At 38.1% G+C, this 24,648-nt stretch overlaps 1 protein-coding gene across 1 annotated transcript in view; it reads right to left on the bottom strand.

Moving 5' to 3' along the window:
- LOC112048616 (limbic system-associated membrane protein-like) overlaps positions 1–24,648 on the bottom strand; it is a 193,835-nt gene that overhangs the window by 136,769 nt on the left and 32,418 nt on the right. The window contains exons 4-5 of the mRNA XM_052886364.1: positions 21,889–22,096; positions 5,733–5,906 (exon numbers count right to left, since the gene is read on the bottom strand). Coding sequence (XP_052742324.1) covers positions 5,733–5,906; positions 21,889–22,096 — 382 coding nt within the window. The remainder of the gene's footprint in view (positions 1–5,732; positions 5,907–21,888; positions 22,097–24,648) is intronic.

The raw sequence follows: 24,648 nt of genomic DNA, 5'->3' as shown, positions 1-24,648 counted from the left end.
GCGCGTTCAAACAAACTCATCAGCTTATATTAGTATAGACTAGCGAACACCCATGACTTCCTACGCGTGAAATTCTGTTTATCACTAATCTCGCGGGAACCATGTATGTTTTCGGATAAAAAGTAGCTTATGTTATGCTTAATTTTAGTATGTTAGGTTGCCTACGGATCCGAGACTTGGTCGTTGACTATGGGCCTTATTAGAAGACTCGAAGTCACTCAGCGGGCGATGGAGCGAGCTATGCTTAAAGTTTCTCTGCGTGATCGAATCAGGAACGAGGAAATCCGACTAGACGACCTACGACCCACTGTCCCAAGTCACTGACATAGCTCAGCGAGTCGCGAAGCTGAAGTGGCAATGGGCAGGCCACACACTTAGTTTGAAGAGCCGATGGACGTTGGGGTCCCAAGGTGCTGGAATGGCGACCCTGCACCGGGAAGCGCAGTGTTGGTCGACCCTCCACTAGGTGGACCGAGGATATCAAGCGGGTTGCAGGAAACCGCTGGATGCTGGCGGCTCGATTGTGCTTGGAGGTCCATGCAAGAAGCCTATGTCCAGCAGTGAACGTATATCGGCTGATAAGGTAAGGTTGCCTTTGATATAGTTTACGGTTTCCTAGATTTTGTACGAACAATGTGTTTGGCCGCCATTTAAAAAGGCAACCTATTAGCAACGTGTCACTGTGAACATTATCTATCATTTATTTCTTTTCACTAATGACTAACAGATGAGGGTATATGTTTCTAATGCCAGATCTTAGATTAGACCATAAAGCATTCCTCACTTCGCTTACGTAGGTAGTAAGCACGAGACAGTTGAAAAATACGACGCGAGCGCCACTTTCGTTCAGGCGGGAAATAAGGGTAGCAACAAAACCGAGCTACGAGTACAATCTTTGTAGCAATTTGCGAACGCACCTGCGACTCCTTGGCTTAAAGCTTACAACACATTAGCGAGATCTCGAGATTTGTGCAAATAGTGTGGACGTAGACTAATTATATAAAGTATCCGTTTCCTCAGGTTTCAGATATTTTTCTAGTTTCTTTTGTTTTGTAATTTATACAGGCTTTAAATTTATACTGGCAATTTGATATATTTGTTTAATTATTTTCTTAAATAAGAAATGTTTATTTGAAATACTCAGTATAAAATTACAATGGCGCCCTAGCCCCTAAAACTACGTACGTGTCTTAAAAGGGCCAAATATCAACTAATATTACTTTGAACTATCGGAAACCTCGCGGTTTCATCAGAGTAGTTCCTACTCCCGCGGGAAAACAGGTATACATTTAGTGTATTGTTTTATCCCATAAAATAAACTGTCTGCCAGTGAAAGTCCCGTCAAAATTGGTCAGCTTTTTCAGAAATAAACCGAAACAAACAGATATAAGAGCATTTTAAACATATCTGTAGATTTTTTTGTCAATTTTGTGATTAGTGAAAGCAAAATGATTAATCGTCAGCTGTCTATCAGTTTCAGAGATTAGCCTGAACAAATAGACAAAAGTAAATTTGAATAATACTCGTTCATTTATTGATATAAGCTACAATATAATTTTAAAAATGAATTTAGTAAAAAGCTACTAATTTGAAATCACAAACAGAAACTTCAATTTTATTTATTCCTATATGTATCACTCTTAATAAAGTACAAAAATAAAACAAAAAATGTCAAGCGTGAACAGTAATTCTAGTCATTCGCGTTGTAAATTTATCTGACAGGCGATCGACGTATTGACACGATAAATAAATGTTGTTTACAGTTTTCGCGATAATGTAAACATATTTTCACGAGTGTAATATTATTTTTTCCAGACTGTCGCCGTACGTTTTGTATTTATTCGTTTGTCAGATAAATAAAATTAATGTTAAAGTAATAACAAGTTGTTTAACTTTTTGTTTTGTAACGAATGCATTTAAGTACATTACTAAAACTAACTTTTATTTTGAGGCCAAATACGAATACAATATATATTATTTTGTTTTCCTACGGTTATATTATTTGATTTTCAATGAGTTTACATGGGATTGGTGGTAAAATCTATGGAACTCTTTTGCTTTCAGCAAATTTTTTTTATATGATCTGAAAATACTGTGTCTTTGCAACGTCTACTGGATCGAATCTTGTGCCATGAATCCGAGACCTTTACCGTGGACCATTGAGGTTTCTTTTTTTTTACAAGTTAGCCCTTGACTACAATCTTACCTGATGGTAAGTGATGATGGAAGCGGGCTAACTTGTTAGGAGGAGGTTGAAAATCCACACCCCTTGCGGTTTCTACACGACATCGTAACGGAACGCTAAATCACTCGTACGTTTTTGTTGGTAGGTCAAAATGCTTATTTGTACATTATTTGAAAAAAAATCGAAGCCTGTTCGTAATTAATTCTTTATTTTATTATATTAAAAATGAGATGACTAAAATCTTGGTTATAAATTACAGATTCAACATTAAATTTAGCATGTAATTATGCTGCTACATATCACCAGTCGGTAAATAATAATTAATAGCTACTTACTCGTATTATTAAATTAGTCAAGCGTCATTTACGATTAATGAACAACGACTAGTACGGTGAGGTCATGTTAAATATATAAAAAAATAATGGCTTTTTCGTGTTAATCACCGTAAAACACGACACACCCTGTGTCCTAGGTTTTACGGTAACTTGCTAACAACATGTCTATCATCAGATTGATTATATAACACTCATTTATTAATTTGTAAATTAAATTTTTTTAACAATGATAATAAAATCACATCACATCACACTAACATTATAAAGGCGAAAGTTTGTGTGTAACTGTGATTGTTCCTCCTTTACGCTGCGGCTACTGCAACGATTTGGTTGAAATTTGGATGGAAATAGATTTTACTCTGGATTACCCCATAGGCTACTTTTCATTTCGGAAAAATCAATGGTCTCCGTAGTATTCGTGAAGAACTGAATTCCACGCGGACGAAGTTGCAGGTGGCAACTAAAAATGTATAAAAAAAATAACCCTCCCACTGCGGGACATTTGAGTGCCTCACTCTGCCGGTCAGGGCATTTCCAGAGTGAGGAACCTCCTCACAATACGCGACATCCCAAGAATCACTTTTGCATCCGACCCTTGATCCTGCAGCTAAGCGAAAGCTTCTTAAGGTGTCTTCTTTATTCGATTCCGAGCTGTGGTTAAACTGTGTTTGTTACAAATCCTGCGGGATTGAATGTTTCGGGATAAAAAGTTTGCCTCTTAAGTTTATGAATTAATCCAGGGTATAAACTATATGTATTCCAAATATCAGCCAAATCGGTCAGTAGTTGCGGCGTTAAGGAGTAACAAATATACACACTAACACACAAACTTTTATCTAAATAATATCAGTGTGATCTAAGCATAGAGGCATGGGTTTTATTCGGATTCGAATCTAGTTCGAAGTTTGTTTTGTAATTTTTGATTTATATTTTATTTTTAAAATTTACTATCATTATTTACAAGAATTGCTCGTTTAAATTTTATACTTCTACTATTGAATTACATTCAGTAGTTTGGATACTGTGATATTATTTATTCTGTAGTTGCCTTGATATTTTTCCATCTGCATGGTTTAAGAATTCAAATTCGATACGAATCCCGATAAATAATTCCGTCGATGGATAGGCTTCATTCAATTGGTGAGTTTCAATTTATCATGAATGTGAGTTACGGGAATATTTGTATACAATTTTGTTTGAATATATTCTGTATACGTATGAATGTGATAGCCCAGTGGACATGACCTCTGCCTTCCATTTGGAGAGCATCGGTTTGAATCCAGTCCGGGGCATGCATCTTTCTGTTGTATGCATTTTAAGAAATTATATAGCACGTATCTCAAACGATGAAGGAAAACATCGTGAGGAGATCTGCATACCTGAGGTGTTTTTCAATTCTCTACGTGTGTGAAGTCTGCCAATCCGCATTTGGTCAGCGTGGTGGATTATTAGCCTAATTACTCTCATTCTGAGAGGAGACTCGTGCTCAACAGCGAGCTGAATATGGGTTGCAAGTACCTACTTATACACCGAAAGCATGCATTGTTAGACCTACCTCATTATATGAATGCCAAAGCTAAGTCAAATAAGAAAGTTGTACTTTGGAAACTTCGGAAATTAGTAAGGGTCCAGGTTTTTTTTTTATGTAGTATAGGCTTACGCTTGACCACAATCAAGCCTGCGGGCTAACTTATTAGGAGGAGGATGAAAATCTACACCCCTTTCAGTTTATACACGACATTGTATCGGAACGCTAAATCACTTGGCGGTACGTCTTTGTCATAGTTTCATAATTTATGCGTAACAAACAAACGTAAAAGCAATTATATGTGAATTATTAAAGCTACAGTATTTGTGAATGTAGGCTATATTTTATGCCCTTAAGTGACGTGACGGGTAGCAGCGACAGTGAATGTACCATGATTTTGTGGTAGAGGAAACACCTTGAGCAGGTCCAAAGACTTGTGACCTTGGGAGTAGGCTTAATACATCTAATTTAGTTTTAAGATACAGTTTCAAAAATTTGTTCATAAATCATAAAAAAATTAAAAACATAACTTGATTCAAGAATTTTTAATATTCAACCCCTAAAGTGGTGCCGAAAATAATAGGGGCCGAAAGTTTACATTGACTTCCACGCGGACAAAGTCGCGGGCGTCCGCTAATTAGAAATATATACCCTCATCTGTTATTCATTAGTGCTATAAAATAAATGATAATGTTCTCAGTGACACATTGCAAATAGGTAGGTTGTTTATAACTAGCAACCCCACAGTTGCAGTGTGAAAGTAGTACACTTAACAGTGTATGATCAATAATTACAACACAAAACATCATAATTAATTACAACACAAGATTATTGTACAAAATCACTAACACGTGGCAGCGTGACGGTGTCCATGCTGCCTAAACAACTGAGCACAAGTCATCAAATACCCTCCACCACCCTTACCAACACTGATAGCTCGTCTCTACAAAAACATAAACAATGAATGTTAATACTGTCGAGAACTCGAGGAGCTTGTAACACTTATTCTTATGGGAAAAGGAATTACGCGGGGAAACCGCCGGGCATCCGCTAGTTGGGCTATAAATTGTTGATACGTAGTGTGGTACCGTAAACGTTATCACGTGTAAATCTACAAAATAACCACAAATTAAGCACTTTAAAGGTACGCCTCATAAGGAAGTGCTTAAATCAAAATGGAGGATGGCGTGTCGGACGCGATTACTTTATAAAATTTCCTTTCGTGAGGTACTTAAGAATTTTTCTTACTACCTTTTTTATTTCACTTTATACTTGCTGATATTGCTTGGTACAGAAAAAAAAATAGTCTTCCAGAGTAAAAATAGGATTACTTTTACGAGTATGTTTAGTTTTACGCAAAATTGTTGGATAAATCCAGTTGTGACAGTACTCTAAGAACTCAAAAACACTGTTTATGCGATATTCTGAATGTTTTATGATCAAAATTAGACAGAAATTGAAAGTTCTGTTTAATTAATAACCCGTCAAAAAAATGTCAAATCTTTAGAAAATCTGTCTAATGGAAACTTTAGTGGAATGAATTCGCAATCAAATTTACTCCCCCCCCCCCACATCTCACCTACAAAAAGTAGGAAGTTATCCAGCGGACGGGGATCGAACTTATGACGTTGAGTCCGGCCCCCACCTATCTTTTACCAAGGCAAAACCAGAGGAAACAACATACCTTTATCAAAATCCCGTGAAGATGGTTTCTTCAACAGTATAGGCTCGTGGTCCTCCCTCCTCCACGTGATTTTGGGGGGCGGGTGACCGGTGGCTTTGCAGGTAAGGGTGGCGTTCTCCAGCTCTTGAACTGATACGTCGCTTGATGTGTCATCGCTGACTATGTCTGGCGGTACTGTTGACAAAACACGAACTATTAAATTAAAAATCCTCATGCTATTTGTGCACGGTTCTCATTTTCATGGAAATCGCGGGATACTTAAATAACCCTTGTATTCTAGAGTCTCCTCTCAGAATTAGAGGAATTAGGCCAAGACCACGCTTGCCCAATGCGGACTGATAAGGACGATGGTGATACGTTGCTAAGCAACGGTAAATAGTATACAAATACGAAATGGCTGTTTCAATCCGCTGTCGAATTCGGACGCAATAAACTAAGAGCACAGTTATCCCTCTCGACACACACGAGTAATGATTTAAATCCCAGTCGAGATGCAAGCTTGCACTGTTACCAGGATGGTGGACAAATTGGTGGATTTTCAGGAACTTTCGACACATATGTTGGGTAGAAACTAGAATCACAGAACGTCAATATCAATCTATACCTATTCGGCTGACTGCTGAGCTTCAGTCTCCTCTCAGAATGAGAGGGGTTAGGCCAAATAGTCCACCACGCTGGCGTTTAAGTCACGTGATAATTTTGACGGCCTCCGTGGCGCAGTGGTATGCGCGGTGGATTTACAAAACGGAGGTCCTGGGTTCGATCCCCGGCTGGGCCGATTGAGGTTTTCTTAATTGGTCGAGGTCCGGCTGGTGGGAGGCTTCGGCCGTGGCTAGTTACCACCCTACCGACAAAGACGTACCGCCAAGCGATTTAGCGTTCCGGTATGATGTCGTGTAGAAACCGAAAGGGGTGTGGATTTTCATCCTCCTCCTAATAAGTTAGTCCGCTTCCATCTTAGATTGCATTGCATCACTTACCATCAGGTGAGATTGTAGTCAAGGGCTAACTTGTAAAGAATAAAAATAAATAAATAATTTCGTAAAATGCACACAACTAAAAAGTTGGAAGTGCATGCCCCGGACCAGATTCGAACCCACACCCCGCGGAATTGGAGGCAGAGATCATATCCACTGGGCTATCACGGCAGTGAGCCGAATATGGGGATACTGCTATTTCAAACAGATAATTTACCTCATTGCAGTCAAGGGCTAACTTGTAAAGAATAAAAAAAAGGAATACTTTTATTTACATTTGACCTACACTACTAAAAGCCAACATAAATATAAACCTCCCAAAAAAGAGAGCCTAAATAAGAAAAAATGTAATCCTAAACACATCATTGCTCTTCACAAAGTACATCGTATTAGCGTAAAAAAAACTGTGAAAACAGAATTAAACACACCGCATTTTTCATCATTACACAGAAATACACAGAAAAATCGCAAGTTCAAAGGGGAACTATTATAAATAACGACTGACTCGGTTCGCGCCGGCCGACTCTAGCGAGCTCTTTGTGGTGAAAACCTCTTCACTCAGAGAACACAAGAGTTCTACAACTTGTAATCACGCGCTGTTTTTTATACGACAACAGTTATTACAGGCCGTTCTAAAAAATAAGAAATAAATTATGCATGTTTATTTGGAGTCGTTTTCTTTGTCAACTGCCAAGTGTGAGGTGGTTTTGCACACTGAGGCTTCGTACCGTAATATTATAAAGGCTAAAGTTAGTGTGTCATCATCATTATCATTAACAGCTAGACGTTCACTGCTGGACATAGGTCTCTTGCATGGATATAAAAACACAACCAGCATCAGGCGACTCCCTGCAACTCGCTTGATGTCCTCGGTCCACCTGGTGGGAGGATGCTGCGATTTCCGGTGCGGGGTCGCTATTCCAGCACCTTGGGACCCCAAGGTCCATCAGCTCTTCGAACTATGTGGTCCATGCCCATTGATACGCTGAGCTATGTATGTATGGCTTTGGTTCTTTTACGGATCTCTTCATTTCTTATTTGATCAAACAAAAAAACTCCATGCATGACTACTGTTATAGTTATAGTTAGTTTGTATGAATGTATGATTATAAATTGGTCACACTGTGGAACGACATTTCCTTATAAGATACTAGCGGACACCCACGACTTCGTCCGCGTGAAACTCGATGTAAACGTTCAACTACCTCTACCCTACCCCTACCCCCCTACCCTACATTAAAATTTTTCCTGAATTTTCTTTGCTATAAACCTCACGGAGCCCGAGACCTTTCCAATGAATGCAAAACCGTGGAAATCGGTTGGTGCGTTCTGGAGTTATAGCGTCAGGAAGGAAAACCCGACTTATTTTTATATAGTAAGAAGATGTATGTATTGTTATTGCTTATCCACGCTGAAAGTATTGAATATATTTTTCGAGAAATAAAAAAGAACGAAGACGTGGGCAAAAGCTAGTGGTACTATATGAAAAAGTACTCCATTAAAAATTACATGAAACATAAAAGAAACTCAAACTCAAAGAGAATAAAAGCAGATACCTAAAAGTGCTAAAACACATCTTAAATCTAAATATATATTTATTTCTTACAACGTTTATATCGTGGTTCACCTTTGAAAAAGTTCCTTTGATGGTTTGTTTAAAATATGATGTTTTCAAATGGTTTTACCCTCACTACAAATATATGAAATCTCGTATGGAAAGATTTCTCGTTTTTTACACACAAAATTTATGTTTGTTTAAAATTGTAGCAATGTAAGGAGTTTCTGCATTGGAGGCTTTTCCATCGAGTAACTGAGCCCTTTAGCTCTGCAAAAGCAGAAGATATGAGATGAGAAAAATTCAAAAAATTCATTATTATCGTCTATGTTGAATCAAAATTCAATTTATTACAAGTGGGCTTACTTTACAAGCACTTTAGAAACCTTAAAGTTGTACAATGTTTACAAATAGTAATATTTGTAAAAACTCTACCACCTGTTCGGAAGGCAGGTTCTACTGAGAAGAGCCGGCAAGGAATTCAACAGTTGCTCTTTTAAAAAATCATAGAGTATTATAATATATCATTATAAATTCTTATAGCTTCCGGTGTATAAATGAATGAATGAATGAAATATACTTTATTGTACACCAAAAAGAATAATAATTAGCAAGAAATTCACTTAAAAACTAATGTACAACTGGCAATTGGTAATGGTGGAAGCTGATCCAAAATAAATGTTTTTAACACAATGATTAAACTTATGCATTGGCAGGTCCATAACTGTCTTGGGAATCTTGTTATAGAAGAGTACACTTGGGCACTCTTCTACGAAAGAACCAGGAACATGAAGCTGAACAATATACCTCAGATTAACGAAGCTCTTATGGATGTATTCCTTACATGCTTTGCAAAGAATTGCTTTGTTAATAGGCGATGCTTTACGAAAACTTGCTTTATTTATAGGCGATGCTTTGCGAAAACTTGCGTTATTTATAGGCGATGCTTTGCAAATAATTCCTTTGTTTATAGGCGATGCTTTGCAGAGAATTGCTATGTTTATAAGGGATGGTTTTCCATGTACTACCTATTAGGTGGACTATCTATTTGTTCCGCCAATCCATACATAATAACAAATGAGAAAGAAAGTGTCTGTCCGTATATCTGTTACTTTTTTAGCGAAACTATTTGAATGAAATTTACTAATAGAGATAAATTGCATCTTCGAGCAGAAATTTTAACCCGACAAAATCTATAGTTACCGTGACATTTGTTTTATATAGAAAAACACGTGAACTGTTTCACAGGCGTTTTCTAGTTACTCTAAAAACAATTAAGCTGGGAAGTTCATGATCTTTTGGTTCGATATATTAACATTGTATAAGGAAACGAGTGCCATAGTAGATAGTATAGAGAGTAGTATAGAAAAAGCCATAGTAGGTAATATTTCTTAATATTTTCGGCACGAAGCGACTAAGGGAACACATTTCGCGATCATATGAGGAAAGGTTTTTGCTTCTGTTACGAGGCTCCAATTTAATACGAAAGCTACAAGCAGGTATGTATAACTGATACTACATAACTCGGAAGATTTTGAAAGAAAGAAGAAAGAAAGAAAGAAAAAAGCTTTATTAGAGAATTTCACACCAGCTATCCTACCACCTACCACCATGATTTGGCTATTCCCATCCAACGTTATCATTATAGATTTTATTAACTACTAGCACAGAAAACATATGTTTAAGTACAGAAGATTCACTCCGCAACGTCATTTAAATAAAAAGCGATTCTCGCTACGACACAATACGGCGCAATTCAGTTCGAACAAAATTATTAGCAAGCCGTTTTATACTTTCGCCTTGGTCCGAGAAGAACCCACAACAAAATCAGCCAGATTTTAGATTAGACAGATCTTGGGATCCAAAGCTTTATAATATATTTTTATTTTTCTAACCTCGTCGTTATCAATCTATATACCCCTCACTGCTGAGCTCGAGTCTCCTCTCAGAATGAGAGGGGTTAGGCCAATAGTCCACCACGCTCGCCCAATGCGGATTGGCAGACTTCACACACGCAGAGAATTAAGAAATTCTTTGGTAAGCAGGTTTCCTCACGATGTTTTCCTTCACCGATTGAGACATGTGATTTTTAATTTCTTAAAATGCGCACAACTGAAAAGTTGGAGGTGCATGCCCCGGACCGGATTCGAACCCACACCCTCCGAAATCGGACGCAGAGGTCATATCCGCTGGGCTATCACGGCTTTTTTTTTCCTAACCTAGGACCTCATAACCCTTAACCGGAAGATCTAACTACTGAACCATCGTGCTGTAACCCTGCAATATGCACGCATCTTGGCAACGTCAATCATACGGCTTAAACCCTATGACCAAATGATCCATGGCCGTTATTTACGACCCATAGTCGCTCACATCAATCATGTTGTATCCATACAGGGGAAGAAATTAAGCCCGTATTGACAGTGTATTGGAGTATTGAAGGGTGACAGTTTACCAACATAATTTGTTTTGGAATTGGGTATTTGGTTATATCGAGCGGCTTTATTTCGTGCCCTTATATCCAATTTGAATATTTGAATAGGCTCCGTTGAATTTGAACGCGGTAAAAATATTTTGTTTGGGTAATGGTGGGTACAACGTTCCAATCACATTCCAAGCCGGTGATTTAAATTAATAACAATCTATTATTAAAATGGTTAATTTAGTGCAGTGGCATACAATATTTTTTCTAGTCCCATTTTGTAATCTACTCAATATAAAACCTCAAACCGTATCACAAAGCTATTCCTTTAGCTACAGGTTATTTGGCAATGTTCATTACCACACGGGTAAACCGTGCTATAATGATTATTTTTAAATTTTCAAATATCCATGGCATTGGTTACAAAAATTCAGGCTTCACATTAGACAAAATCTAGGAGGCCATGCCGAAATTAAATCAAGAAGGTCAACGCCAATTATTTATTTACGAAGTTTATATATATGATTATGTATTTTATTTTATCATGGTCGTAGAAAAAGTATTGTTTGCCACTGTACTAAATTAGCCATGGTAGCACTCACTTTATCACCTTTCTTAAAATAAAAGCTTATTATGTTATATTAAAAGACGCAACGCGGCTTCACCCTCAAAATTCCCGTTGCCATAGAAATACGGGAATAAGCTAAAGCCTAGGTTCATCAGGGATAACGTAGGGTTCTAATAGTGACAGAATATTTCAATCCTTCCCGTAATTTTCAAACCCTATTCAATGTTAAAAAAAATAATCAAACCTTCAGTCCAATAAGCAATGAGTATTTTGACTTCTGATTCAATTACTCAAAGATTGTCCGGAGTCACAAAAATACTATTGTTAGTCTATATTTTGTAAATCATTAGCGTATTTTAATGAAACTTTACAGTTTTCATAAATATGTTGCATAAATATGTTCGATCAAACTCTGTTTAAGTGCATACAAGCAAAGAAACAGTCTTTGTAATATTTTCGTCGCAAAATACAAATTTATCTCAATTTATGTGTAAAAAGTACCTGTAAAATGTTGCCATGAAAAATGGCCCTGTTCGTATCTTGGCACCGTGCATCAAACAGGCTTAAGCCTTTTAACCAGTAATCCTTGGGGACTTTTATTTATGCGAGGCAGATATACGAAACGTAAAATTACCAATATGCATTTCGTGTGACGTTTATAATTCAGGAAAAAGGGAAGTATGACCTACAGTCCAATTTATAAAGTACTAGGTGACGCCGCGCGGTTTCACCCGCGTGGTTCTCATTCCCGTAGGAGTACGGGGATAATATATAACCTATAGCCTTCCTCGATAAATAGGCTATGTAACACTGAAAGAATTTTTCAAATCGGACCAGTAGTTCCTGAGATTAGCGCGTTCAATCAAACAAACTCTTCAGCTTTATATAATAGTATAGAGTAAAGATAAAGATGCGATCATTCTCTAGTCATCACCCTATTTGAACGATCCACTATAAGGCCTGGCTCCTTCCTTGTAGGAGAGGGGGTATGTAGCTTGTAACCCACCACCCTACTCCAATACGGGTTGCTGAGAGATGATAGTATTTGTCACTTTTTAACCGACTTAAAAAAAAGGAAGGAGTTCTCAATTCGACGCGCATCTTCCCGTGGTTCTTTCAGGACAATTTGGCCAGCGTGATGGACTACTGACTTAACTCTCATTCTGAGAGGACACTCGTGCTCAACAGTGAGCTGAGTATGGGTTGCTAATGATGATGAATGATGAATAAAGCACAGACATAGCTCAACGTGTCGCAAAGCTGAAGTGGCAATGATGTTTGGAAGTCTCTACAAAAGGCCTATGTCCTGTAGTGGACGTCCATCGGCTGACATGATGATCATGATGATGATGATAATGAATAAAGTGTATATAAATAAAATAAATAATAAGAAAACAGTTACCATTATTAGAAACGCGATAACATTGTCAAAAGGTTCACAGGTGCTCTGCAACAATATGAATTCTCGAAACTCAAACAAAACTAATAAACTGGGGAAATAGGGGGGAAAAGAAATGTCAAACTTCGCACAGATTTGAAAGAAATTTCCATTCCCCACCAACTGTCCAAGGAGAAATGGCTGTAAAAAACTAATCGAGTCGCAAAGTCAGGTCGCGTTCGAATATGGAACAAGTTCGAAATTGGAAAAGGAATCGCGACAGCCGCCATGCAAATCGCGGACGCAAATAAAAGTAAATTGGCAAACTTTCAGTATTTTGAGGGTAGTGAAATACATTCGTTTCCCGAACTGCCCAAGCTGCGGGATTTGCGAGAAATGTTAATTTGTTACAGCGTTCACCGTCTCGACTACGTTCCAAAGTTTGCTTTTCCATCGGTGTCGATTTTGCGTTTTCCTGCCAATTCACCACTATCGGGAATTTTTAGAATAATTTATTTATATTTTTATTTTATTTGATAGACCTACAGCTAGTACACACTGCATGTTATAAATAAAAGTACACAATGATCGTGGACAATGTATCCAGCCACTTTTTTTTTTTTTTATTGTTTACAAGTTAGCCCTTGACTACAATCTCACCTGATGGTAAATGATGATGGAATTACAGGTGTATACAGCTTTACATGAAAAACATTTTAGGAGCGACAAATAAAATATGGTGCTCCTTAAAAACAGTTACACATATTTAAGTAATAGGTACTAAAATGTCAAAAATAAACAAATGAATAAATATGTTATTTAGTACCAACGACGATAACAATCACTGATCGATTGCAGAGAATGATACAAGATTCAATAACTGTAAAGTTAAACACTTCGTAACATTCAAATTACATATAATATTCTTCTTTGTTATTTACTAGCCCCGCGGTTTCACCCGCGTTGTTCCCGTTCCCGTTAGAATACGGGGATAAAATATAGCCTATGACACTCACAAATAACGCGTACTTACTTGTGGTAATATATATTTAAGCAACTGTCATGTAATGAAGGTTATTGTCGTCATCAACCCATATTCGTCTCACTGCTGAGCACGAGTCTCTTCTCAGAATGAGAAGGGTTAGGCCAATAGTCCACCACGCTGGCCCAATGCGGATTGGCAGACTTCACACACTTAGAGAATTAAGAAAATTCTCTGGTATGCAGGTTTCCTCACGATGTTTTCCTTCACCGATTGAGACACGTGATATTTAATTTCTTAAAATGCACACAACTGAAAAGTTGGAGGTGCGTGCCCCGGACCGGATTCGAACCCACACCCTCCGGAATCGGAGGCAGAGGTCATATCCACTGGGCTATCACGGCTCATCAAGGTTATTGTAGCATGAGTGATTTTTGTGCAACAAGGCGAAGCCAAATAGCGTGACCGCCTAGATTTTGTCTATTATAATGATATCTGAATTTTTGTAGAACTGGCTACAAAAATGCCATGGAACTATTTAAAAATTAAAAAAAAAAAATCATTGTAACACGGTCACGGTGATGATAATTACCAAATGACCTATAGAAATGAATAGTTTTAGGTTAGGTTATATAAATGTTGTTATATTTTATTCATACATTCATAAGAAAATATCGCGACAGTATTTTAATACAAATTTTCCTTGATACAATACTATATTTCCTACAATTCATACAATAAAGCAAGTTTCTGAACAGAAACGAATCTCAGAAGTGTACAAACATGTCGCGATACTGGGCCGCAACTTTATCTCATTCGCAACTTCCTCGAGAAATGTTTAATGTCGGATTTTTATTTTCCCATTGGGATGCGGACGACGCCGCACCTTTTTACTTGAAAATTTTATTTCAACCGTTATAATTTTATGTGCCGTTTTGTTGGGAAATGGTCTTGTATGCTATATGTGTATATGCCTAGCAAACAAATTGTATTTTTTTTTGTTTTCACACACACGTAGACTGGGCACTGTGTTTTAAGGGTCCTTTCACATGTATCAAAATTCGCACTTAGCAAACTAGGCGGCTACGACAAAGACAAGTCGTTGGCCGTGGTCGCAAAAGCTATGGTTGAGCTGTGGCCAGATGTCTAGCAAACACGCACTTCTTTAAAATAGGGTTTTTAGGATTTTTGTTTAGAGGAAGATTCTTTGTGACATGCTGTTTTCGAATGCTCTGCCTATAACGACTTGAGATGTGCAGCAGCAAATAGTGACGTCAGACGCGGTCTAATTGTGGTCTCTTTAAAGCTTGGCCCATCCGGATGCAGTTCTTCTCTCGGGCCCGTAAGGGCCCAGAAGAAGGGACACTTCCGGAACATATTATGCCCGGTGGGAGTGTTTTTAAGAGAAGGGAAGCGGCCCTTCCCATTGTTACTGACCTAATTTATACCTAGAATGGCGGCTTCACGTGCTCTATTAGGCAAGGGAGTAAAACCTAGTGTTTGTTGCTATAATGTGTTGTTGACATAGTACTTGTGAATTGGGTTAAACTTTATTTTTTTAAAGACAAAACAAAATGTTTTATTAAGTTTTTTGGGAAAAGGTCTATTATAATTTTTCCACTAAGCGAAAATTGTTTCTTTTTAGTCTAACGTTTACTGGAAAATGCGGTTTTATACAAGTTGATGAATTGTAGGTGCTATTTTACGAGTAAGAGGACAGTTGCTACTTCGTTTAGTTTTACCATTGTGCATTACTTCTACCGCTGTGTTTAGTTTTTTTTATTTAGTTCCAAAAGTTTAGGTGCAGAAACGAGAGGTACTTTTGCCTTTAAAATACTAATTTATTAGCAGTAAAGATTTTTTAACTGCCTCTTTTAGGTGAACGCAAAATTGCTTGGCGGTACGTCTTTGTCGGTAGGGTGGTAACTAGCCACAGCCGAAGTCTCCCACCAGCCAGACCTGGACCAATTAATAAAACCTAAATTGGCCCAAATCAAACCAGGAACTCCGTCTTGTAAATCCATCACGCATACCACTTCGCCACAGAGTCAAGTTTCATTAAATTGTGATAGTTATTACGAAAGTTTTACATTATTATCTTAAACCCGCCAACTCACAAAGGAGCAGTGTGGTGACTCTAAGCTTCATATTATCTCTACTAAAAGGAGGGAAGCTTGGCTCTGTAGTGGGTAATTAAAGAAAGCTGATAATGATAAAATATTTTCTTTATTTCGACTACTAAGTCCGAAGCTAAACCATTTTCCGAAAATAGAAACACTTTAATATATGATAAAACACGGAAGTCATATGAAATGAAATAACCTTCAATATATCATATATTTTTCAATACATTTCATCACGACTCGTTTTACCATCGCAATTGGTATTCGGTCCCAGTAAACTGAACAAGTTGAAATTGAAAAAGAAATCCCGGGACGTATGCAAATACTACAATATTGCTAAACTACCCGACACTTCCCTCGTACAATTTTCCTATATGTAGATAACTACAAAAGGTTAGATTTGCAGAAAGTAAATAGAAAAGTATTAACTTGTATATCGCAACTACTGAACCAATTTGGTTGAAATTTGGGACGGAAATAGATTTTACTTTCAACACATAAACTACTTTTCATTCCAGAAAATCAATAGCTCCCGAGGGATTTGTCAAAAACCAATTTCCTCGCAGACGAAGTCGCGGGCATCCACTTGTCAATACAATATTATAAAGAGGTAGCCCAGTGGATATGACCTCTGCCTTCGACTCCAGAAAGTGTAGGTTCAAATCCAAATGAAATTTAATATCATGTGTATCAAACGGTGAAGGAAAAACGTCATGAGGAAACTTGCATACCTGAGAATTATCTTAATTCTCTGCGTGTGTGAAGTCTACCAATCCGCATTGAGCCAGCGTGGTGGATTATTTAGCTTAACCCCTTTCGTTCTGAGAGGAGACTCGAGCTCAGCAGTGAGCCAAATATGGGTTGAAAATGATGAAATCCCTGAATCTATTAAACTAATTATGAAAGTTTTTTTTACCACTAAAAAGCCACGTTATAAGTGAATGTTATATGCTATTTTTTATTCCTGTATTCTAACGGGAACGGGCTAGTATTTTTATATGTACCAAGCATAAAAAAAAGTTTACTTTAACATTTTAAAATAAAGTTAATAATAAAACTCTAGAACATTAGAAAAACCTGAGCAATTAATAATTCAATTTTTATTACAAGTTTTTAAAAATGTGTCTAATTATGAAAAAAATATTTTAAGTCATTCGCTTTCGTCTTAACTTCAGTCACCAATAATCTAAACTTTTCCGGAAAGTCCTGAATATTAAGGAAATAAATAAATACAATGTCTCAAAGAGATCTTTAAGCTTCAAGCATCCCAAGAATGACTTATGTTCTCGCAATTTCTTTGAACTGAAAGCTCCTTTGTCACACTTCAATAAACACACTACTCAAGAGATTCTTGTCTCAGTAAATACTTTGTTTTGCGTGAAATTTGACCGTCAACATTATAAAAAAACACGTTTACAAATCTATAATATTATAAAGCTGAAGAGTGTTTTTATCTGTTTGGTTGAACGCTAATCTCAGGAACTACTAGTCCGAGTTGAAAAATTCTTTCAGTGTTATGTAGCCCATTTATCGGGGAAGGCTATAGGCTATATATTATTTCCTTATTCCTACGGGAACGGGAACCACGCGGGTAAAACCGCGCGGCGTCAGCTAGTTAATATTGAATGTATGTTAATATTGAGTGAATGTATTAGTTGTCCATATAGAAATGGAGTTTCTAAAAATATCTTTGCATTGCTCTACTGAGATCGCTTGATTGACATTGAAAGGTATATTGCAGATAATAGAGTTTATATCTTGGTGAACAAGTCAGAACAGGCAAATAATAATCATTGGCATATAAAATTCGTATTTGCGACCACCTATCATAATTTATAATACATAGGTACATAATATTATAGTAGTTACTGATAATATATCAGTGGTAGTCTCAGAATACAGAAAAACACCAGAAGGGGTGAAGCCATTAAAACTACACTTTTTATGAATAAGTACACTTACAAGCGTACTTATTCATAAAAAGTGATCAGTCACTCTATTTTCACCGTGTTATGTGACGTGCTATACAGTGTGCCTAGTGGGAGTTTTCAATATTTTCATACTGTTACTGTCGCGTTAACGTAAACGCGAATTTATATGGAATTGAAACAGTTGTGCAGTAGTGCCACTAGATGGCGCTGTTTCAATTCCTTAGAAATTCGCGTTTACGTTAACGCGATAGTAACAGTATCAAACTGCCACTAGGCCCTCAGGTGACAAAATAATGTGATGAACTGTACACTTATTCTTTTCTTTCTAACATTATAAACTTTTACCACAAAATAAGGAAAAATTCAATAATATACTAGCAACATTACGCGGGCGGAAAGTGCGGTGAGTGCGGGTTGTTGCTACAATTTTTGGACACACTACGCGCTATATAATGACATCTGAACGTGGCTTCTGTTGTTTTTCTGTATTCTGAGTCTGTAGTATAAACTAATCATAATACTAGTATCTACAAAGTACCCGTGCAAAGCCGAGGCGGGTCGCTAGTCATTAATAAAATAAAAGGGGTTATATAATATTACACGAGCGTTTCCGCGTTTCCTTTCAAAATGTAAAGATGGCGACCCCAGCCTGAGCAATGGCGTTAATATTTCACGGCGATATTTCAACCTGTAACGAGGTCAATTTTTAATTCTTTAGACACCGTTTTAATTTAGAAACGTCGCGTTTCACATAAATGAGTCTGTTCCATCATTCAAAGAGACCAATTAGTGTACGACTGTACGGACGTATTCATTAATTGCTCGGGAAATTAATTCCCGTATTTATTAATATTACGGTTGCTTATTTGTATCAACAAGGGGTGGCCCTTTTTTTCTTTTTAACCTCTTTTTATTGCCTTATTTTAGGACTAAGAGTAATATTTACTTATGTTTTATACAGCGTTTTCTCGGGCGTTACTTTGTTCATTTTTTATGTAAAACTTATACTGTTATGTATTTTGTCATTTAGAGATTTATCGTCATCAACCCATATTCGGCTCACTGCTGAGCTCGAGTCTCTTCTCAGAATGAGAGGGGTTAGGCCAATAGTCCACCACGCTGGCCCAATGCGGATTGGCAGACTTCACACACGCAGAGAATTAAGATAATTCTCTGGTATGCAAGTTTCCTCACGATGTTTTCCTTCACCGATTGAGACACGTGATATTTAATTTCTTAAAATGCACACAACTGAAAAGTTGGAGGTGCATGCCCCGGACCGGATTCGAACTCACACCCTCCGGAATCGGAGGCAGAGGTCATATCCACTGGGCTATCACGGCTCTTTTTATTTTAGAGATTTTTATTACTTATTATTAAATGTTTTAAGCTTTCTTATCTATAATTTTCTTATATATAATTTGTGTATGTCTCTATATGTATATTGTAAGTATACGTAAAAAATAAATAAATAAATGTAAAAAACAGAACTTTGCCAACACACGTGTCGACAAAAAGGCAGAAAAGTTACAACATAAAACTAATCTACTAAAGACTATGCAATATATCTGTGTTCCCTTATTTACCCCGTAATGCTAAAGGGGGTTGGGCTGAAATTTATGAGAGCTCAAAGATACCTTCAATCTACCGCACCTTAATGGTACCATAACTCACGGGAGCACGGACAACGTTTTTTTAGTGTACTTTTTGACTTGTTTCGGCGTATTCGCAGACGAAATATTCGCAGTAGGATTACAATTTCATGCGAAATGAAATATTTCATCATATTATACATAATTCTTGCTCTCATAAATCACGAGTTTCAACTGGGGTTCCTGAATTTGTGTTGTTGAAAACAGTATCAACCAAGCAAGCAGTATAACCAAGCATCATATTGGAATGCTAAATCGCTTGCTTGTGCCACCAGTGGCATGTAGATGGAAAATCTTGCAAAACTTAAAAAAACTTATTGTATTTTAATTAATAATTTTTTTATTTATTTGATTTATTCTCATAAATCACGAGTTTCAACTGGGGTTCCTGAATTTGTGTGACAATTAAATCTTTGTAATGTGAATGGAATTTGTGAAATCAATCTTTACAGATATTCTATCAGAATGTGCTGTAATTAACGACGATTTGACGGCCTCCGTGGCGGACGATGCGCGGTAGATTTACAAAACGGAGCTCCTTGGTTCGATCCCCGGCTGGGCCAATTGAAGTTTTCTGAATTGGTCCAGGTCTGGCTGGGAGGCCTCGGCTGTGCCTAGTTATCACTCTACCAGCAAAGACCGCTAAATCGCATAGCGGTACGCTATGCGATTTAGCGGATCGGTACGATGTCGTGTAGAAACCGAAATGTGTGGATTTTCATCCTCCTCCTAACAAGCCCACTTCCACCTTAGACTGTACAAGGCCGTACTTGTAAAGAGTAAAAAAAACTTCATCACTTTTTTTTTTTACAAGTTAGCCCTTGACTACAATCTCACCTGATGGTAAGTGATGATGTAGTCTTAGATGGAAGCGGGCTAACTTGTAAGGAGGAGGATGAAAATACACACCCCTTTCGGTTTCTACACGGCATCCTACCGGAACGCTAAATCGCTTGGCGGTACGTCTTTGCCGGTAGGGTGGTAACTAGCCACGGCCGAAGCCTCCCACCAGCCAGACCTGGACCAATTAAGAAAATCTCAATCTGCCCAGCCGGGGATCGAACCCAGGACCTCCGTTTTGTAAGTCCACCGCGCATACCACTGCGCCACGGAGGCCGTCAAACTTATCATCATCAAAGCTAACCTTTAACCATAAACAATGATACGAGTACTATATATAAAACATAAATTCTAAATCATTTGAAAGCCGCCAAGTGTGAACAAAGCGTATCATAAAAGCTGAGATCGTGGACAGCTGTTGCTATATTTATTATGTAGTGGCTGAAACAATCACGCTCTGCGCCGTAATTACCACCCACGGACGGTAATGTGGACATTTTCTAATAATGTTACTGGATATTAGACACGGTTCAATTAAATGTTGTTGTTTTTTTCAGGAAAATACGGACGGAATTAACAGATGGGCCATGTATTTTAATTGTCAAACGATTCTCATAGAACAAGACTGTGTAAGGCATTTATAACATATTAGCGGACGTCCTTTGACCTCCTTAATCCGGCCCTATATCCGTTCTTAACGAACACCTACCAACTTTAAGCTACCTCCCTGCCAAATTTCATCTTTATACGTCAAACAGTTCTCGATATTTAGTAATGAATGACCTTTCGCATTTATATAATAACATTTTGTTTATCAAGAATTAACGTAAGAATAATATAAATTAAATAAGTTAAATACGACCTCAGCGGCGTCAACGAGGGTTTGGGCGAGCGCAGAAGCATCGCCTGAGGGCCTAGTGGCAGTTTGACACTATGACGATCGCGTTAACGTAAACGCGAATTTCTAAGGAATTGAAACAGCGCTAAACAGCGAATTTTAAGAAATTAAATATCACGTGTCTCAAACGGTGAAGGAAAACATCGTGAGGAAACCTGCATACCAGAGAATTTTTCTCGTTTACGTTAACGCGATAGTAACAGTATGAAAACATAGAAAACTCCCACTGATGGGGCTTAAAGGCGGAAACAGAAGAAGCGATAGGCGGGACAACTCTAGCACTGCTTGGGATTTTGATACTGATCCCGAAAGCTATTCTCAACTCGTTTCAATGTAGGATTTTATCTAACATACCATGCTTGGTGCCCAAGATATAATAAGAGAAGAAGAGGAAGACCGTTGTGTAGATAGAGAGATGACCTAGTAGAATATTCACATACTCTACTAAGTTTCTCCATGATACCGAAAGACGAATCCAAAACTTTGGAAGAACTGAAATAATTTAATTCGAAGAGCCGATGGACGTTGGGGTCTTAAAGTGCTGGAATGGCGACCCTGCACTAGTAAGCGCAGTGTTGGCCGACGTCCCACCAGGTGGACTGACGATATCAAGCGAGTCGCAGGGATTCGCTGGATGCAGGTAGCTCAGTATCGTGATGTTTGGAAGTCCCTACAAAAGGCCTATGTCCTACAGTGGTCGTCCATCGGCTGATATGATGATGATGATGATGAAATAATTTTTGTGTGCCAGTTGTAAACATCGAATGTAACCTATCTACCTCTTATTTCTTCTAATATCATTGGTGAGACCATGGATGTTGATGACTTACCGAATACATCAATACAGCCAATCTGCCAGGTCATGGTGGGCTGTGTGTTGATCTGGCACATGTAGCAGCCCCGGTCCTCGGCCCGGAGTGGCCGTATCCGCAGCTGCCACGTCATAGGAGCATCCAGACTGACTGCGTACCGGGAACCGAGAACTGCTCGCTCGTGCATCGTCAGCACTGTCTGGTCTTCCGCTCGGAGCCATCCCACCTGGGAACAACAATGTTTGTAAGTACCAATAAGGAAGAACGAAAAAAAAATATAACAAGACTGACTCCTTAAAGTCTTCCCCACTTTCAACCACCAGAACTTTTAAACGTCTCAACCGATTTTCATCAAACGTATCTAAGAACACTCGCCGGTCATGTAAATAAAAATTAAATTGGAATCGCTTCAACCGTTCGGGAGCTATGGTGTCACAAACAGACTGACAGACAGACAAACAAACAGACAGACAGATACGTCAAACTTATATAACACCTCTCTTTTTGCTTCGGGAGTTAAAAAGAGACTTAAAAAGTGGATAGACTCAAAAGTTAGAGTGTGTAACAAAGGGACATCATCACCACTAACAACTCATATTCGGCTCACTGCTGAGTTCGAGTCTTCTCTCAGAAAGAAAGGGGTTAGGCCAATAGTCCACCACGCTGGATTAATGCGGGTTGGCAGACTCTCAGAGAATTAAGAAAATTCCCTTGTATGCAGGTTTTCTCACGATTTTCTTCACCGTTTTGAGACACGTGATATTTAATTTCTTAAAATGGACACAACTGAAAAGTTGGAGAGACAGAGGTCATATCCACTAGGCTATCACGGTTGTAGCAAAGGGTAAAGCTAGTAAATTATAAATGAGACAGGTGATAATGTTCTCATACTTGATTTGAGTGTCGAATATTAGGTGTAAGTGGAAGTAAAACACTTATTAAAAATGTATTAATGTTATAAGTTAGTTTTGTTTGAAATGTCAAAATGTTAGGTATAACTATTATATTATAGCCTCAGTAGCTCAACGGTAAAGTGGTCAGATTCAACGGCATCTAGAGACATTATTCATCATCATCATCATCATCATATCAGCTGATGGACGTCCACTGCAGGACATAGGCCTTTTGTAGGGACTTCCAAACATCTCGATACTGAGCCACCTGCATCCAGCGAATCCCTGCGACTCGCTTAATGTCTCAGTCCACCTGGTGGAGGTCGACCAACACTGCGTTTTCTAGTGCGGGGTCGCCTTTCCAGAGCACTTTGGGACCCCAACGTCCATCGCCTCTTCGAACTATGTGCCCTGTCCATTGCCACTTCAGCCTTGCAACTCGTTGAGGCATGATTATTCAAGATATATTGTACAAAAAATAAAATTTCGTTTATACTTTGAAAATTCAAAATCTGTCTTACCCTGACGTACCTCCCAAAACTATCTAAATCCAATAATATCCTACTTACCTATGTTAGGAGCATGAATGCATGATGAAACGTTCAACTTTATAAAACAACGAAGGTCTGGCTTACACCGATTAGTTCACAACATATAAAAAAAAAACATAAAACCTATTCGGACTGGGAACTATAAAGCCTGCTAACTCGTTAAACCTGAATTGCGATAAAAACAAAAAAAAAAGACAACAGTCTGAGTAGTTCAGAATTTTCTCCCCGTAAAACAACGAGGTAATTAAAGTCTTAGGAACTGTGGCGATTAACATCAATTACAGCGTTCTCGAAACAGCGCTCTGGCGGGGAGTTGGCGGGGAACATACAGGGAGCTGCTTTGGAGCTAGCGGGGAGCTAGCGGGGAGCTAGCGGGGAGCTAGCGGGGAGCTAGCGGGGAGCTAGCGGGGAGAGTACGGGAAGTTGGCGGGAAACCTGCGGCATAACAATGCACCAAAATCAAAATGCGCGATTTACGAAACACGACTTGAATTTTAGTACAACACGTCGTAGATATCAAAACATACGAGATATACAGTCGCAAGATTGAGCTCAAAGAGATGCTGAACAATAGTCTGCGTAGGACCGCACATGCTATATAGCAGTGTTGTTCAATCTTACATAACGAGGACTGGCGATATAGAATAGTTTACTCTCTGTAACCCCTCTAAATGGTATTTAAATCTTACAGAAAGTCAATGTCCAGCATCCATGAATTGGCTGATGATGATGATGACGATTTATTTTGAAGTCTAAATATTATTAATCTTTACCAATTTTTAAAAATAAATGACAGATCAAGGAAACGGCCTACTTAACGTTAAATGGAAATGTCATCATCTCCTTTCCCTTATACCGCTTTTGTGGGGTCGGCAAAATATGTCTCAAAATATGTATATATTCTCCATTCGTCTCTGTTACTTGTCAACTCATCATCCACCCTCTTTGCACACAAGTCCTCTTTCAAACATTACAATCATCTCTTAGGTCTTTCTTTCTTCTTGTGTCCTTCAAATTGCATATTCAACATTAACTTTCATCCCTCACCTATCGTCTGGATATTCTCGCTAAAAACATGTTCTAGAATGTGATGCCCTGTGCTTATCAACTCGAGATACTGCATTCTATCCTCAAGTTCTTTGGTTCACCGATAACTAAGCTTTTCATTATACAACACAGCAAAGCTACCTCAGACGATTTCGGTTACTAACATCCTTGGAGATTTACAATATCAATAGCTTGACGGTTGTTTTATACCTTGTTACGACAGTACTCATAGTGATTAACCGCAATAATATAGGAAAGCAAAGATTTATTATTCGTTTATCCCTGAT

The sequence above is a fragment of the Bicyclus anynana genome, chromosome 17, assembly GCF_947172395.1.
Source record: "Bicyclus anynana chromosome 17, ilBicAnyn1.1, whole genome shotgun sequence".
NCBI classification, from domain to species: domain Eukaryota; kingdom Metazoa; phylum Arthropoda; class Insecta; order Lepidoptera; family Nymphalidae; genus Bicyclus; species Bicyclus anynana.
The sequence above is the reverse complement of the archived record's forward strand: the minus strand, read 5'-3'. Positions and strand labels throughout refer to the sequence as shown.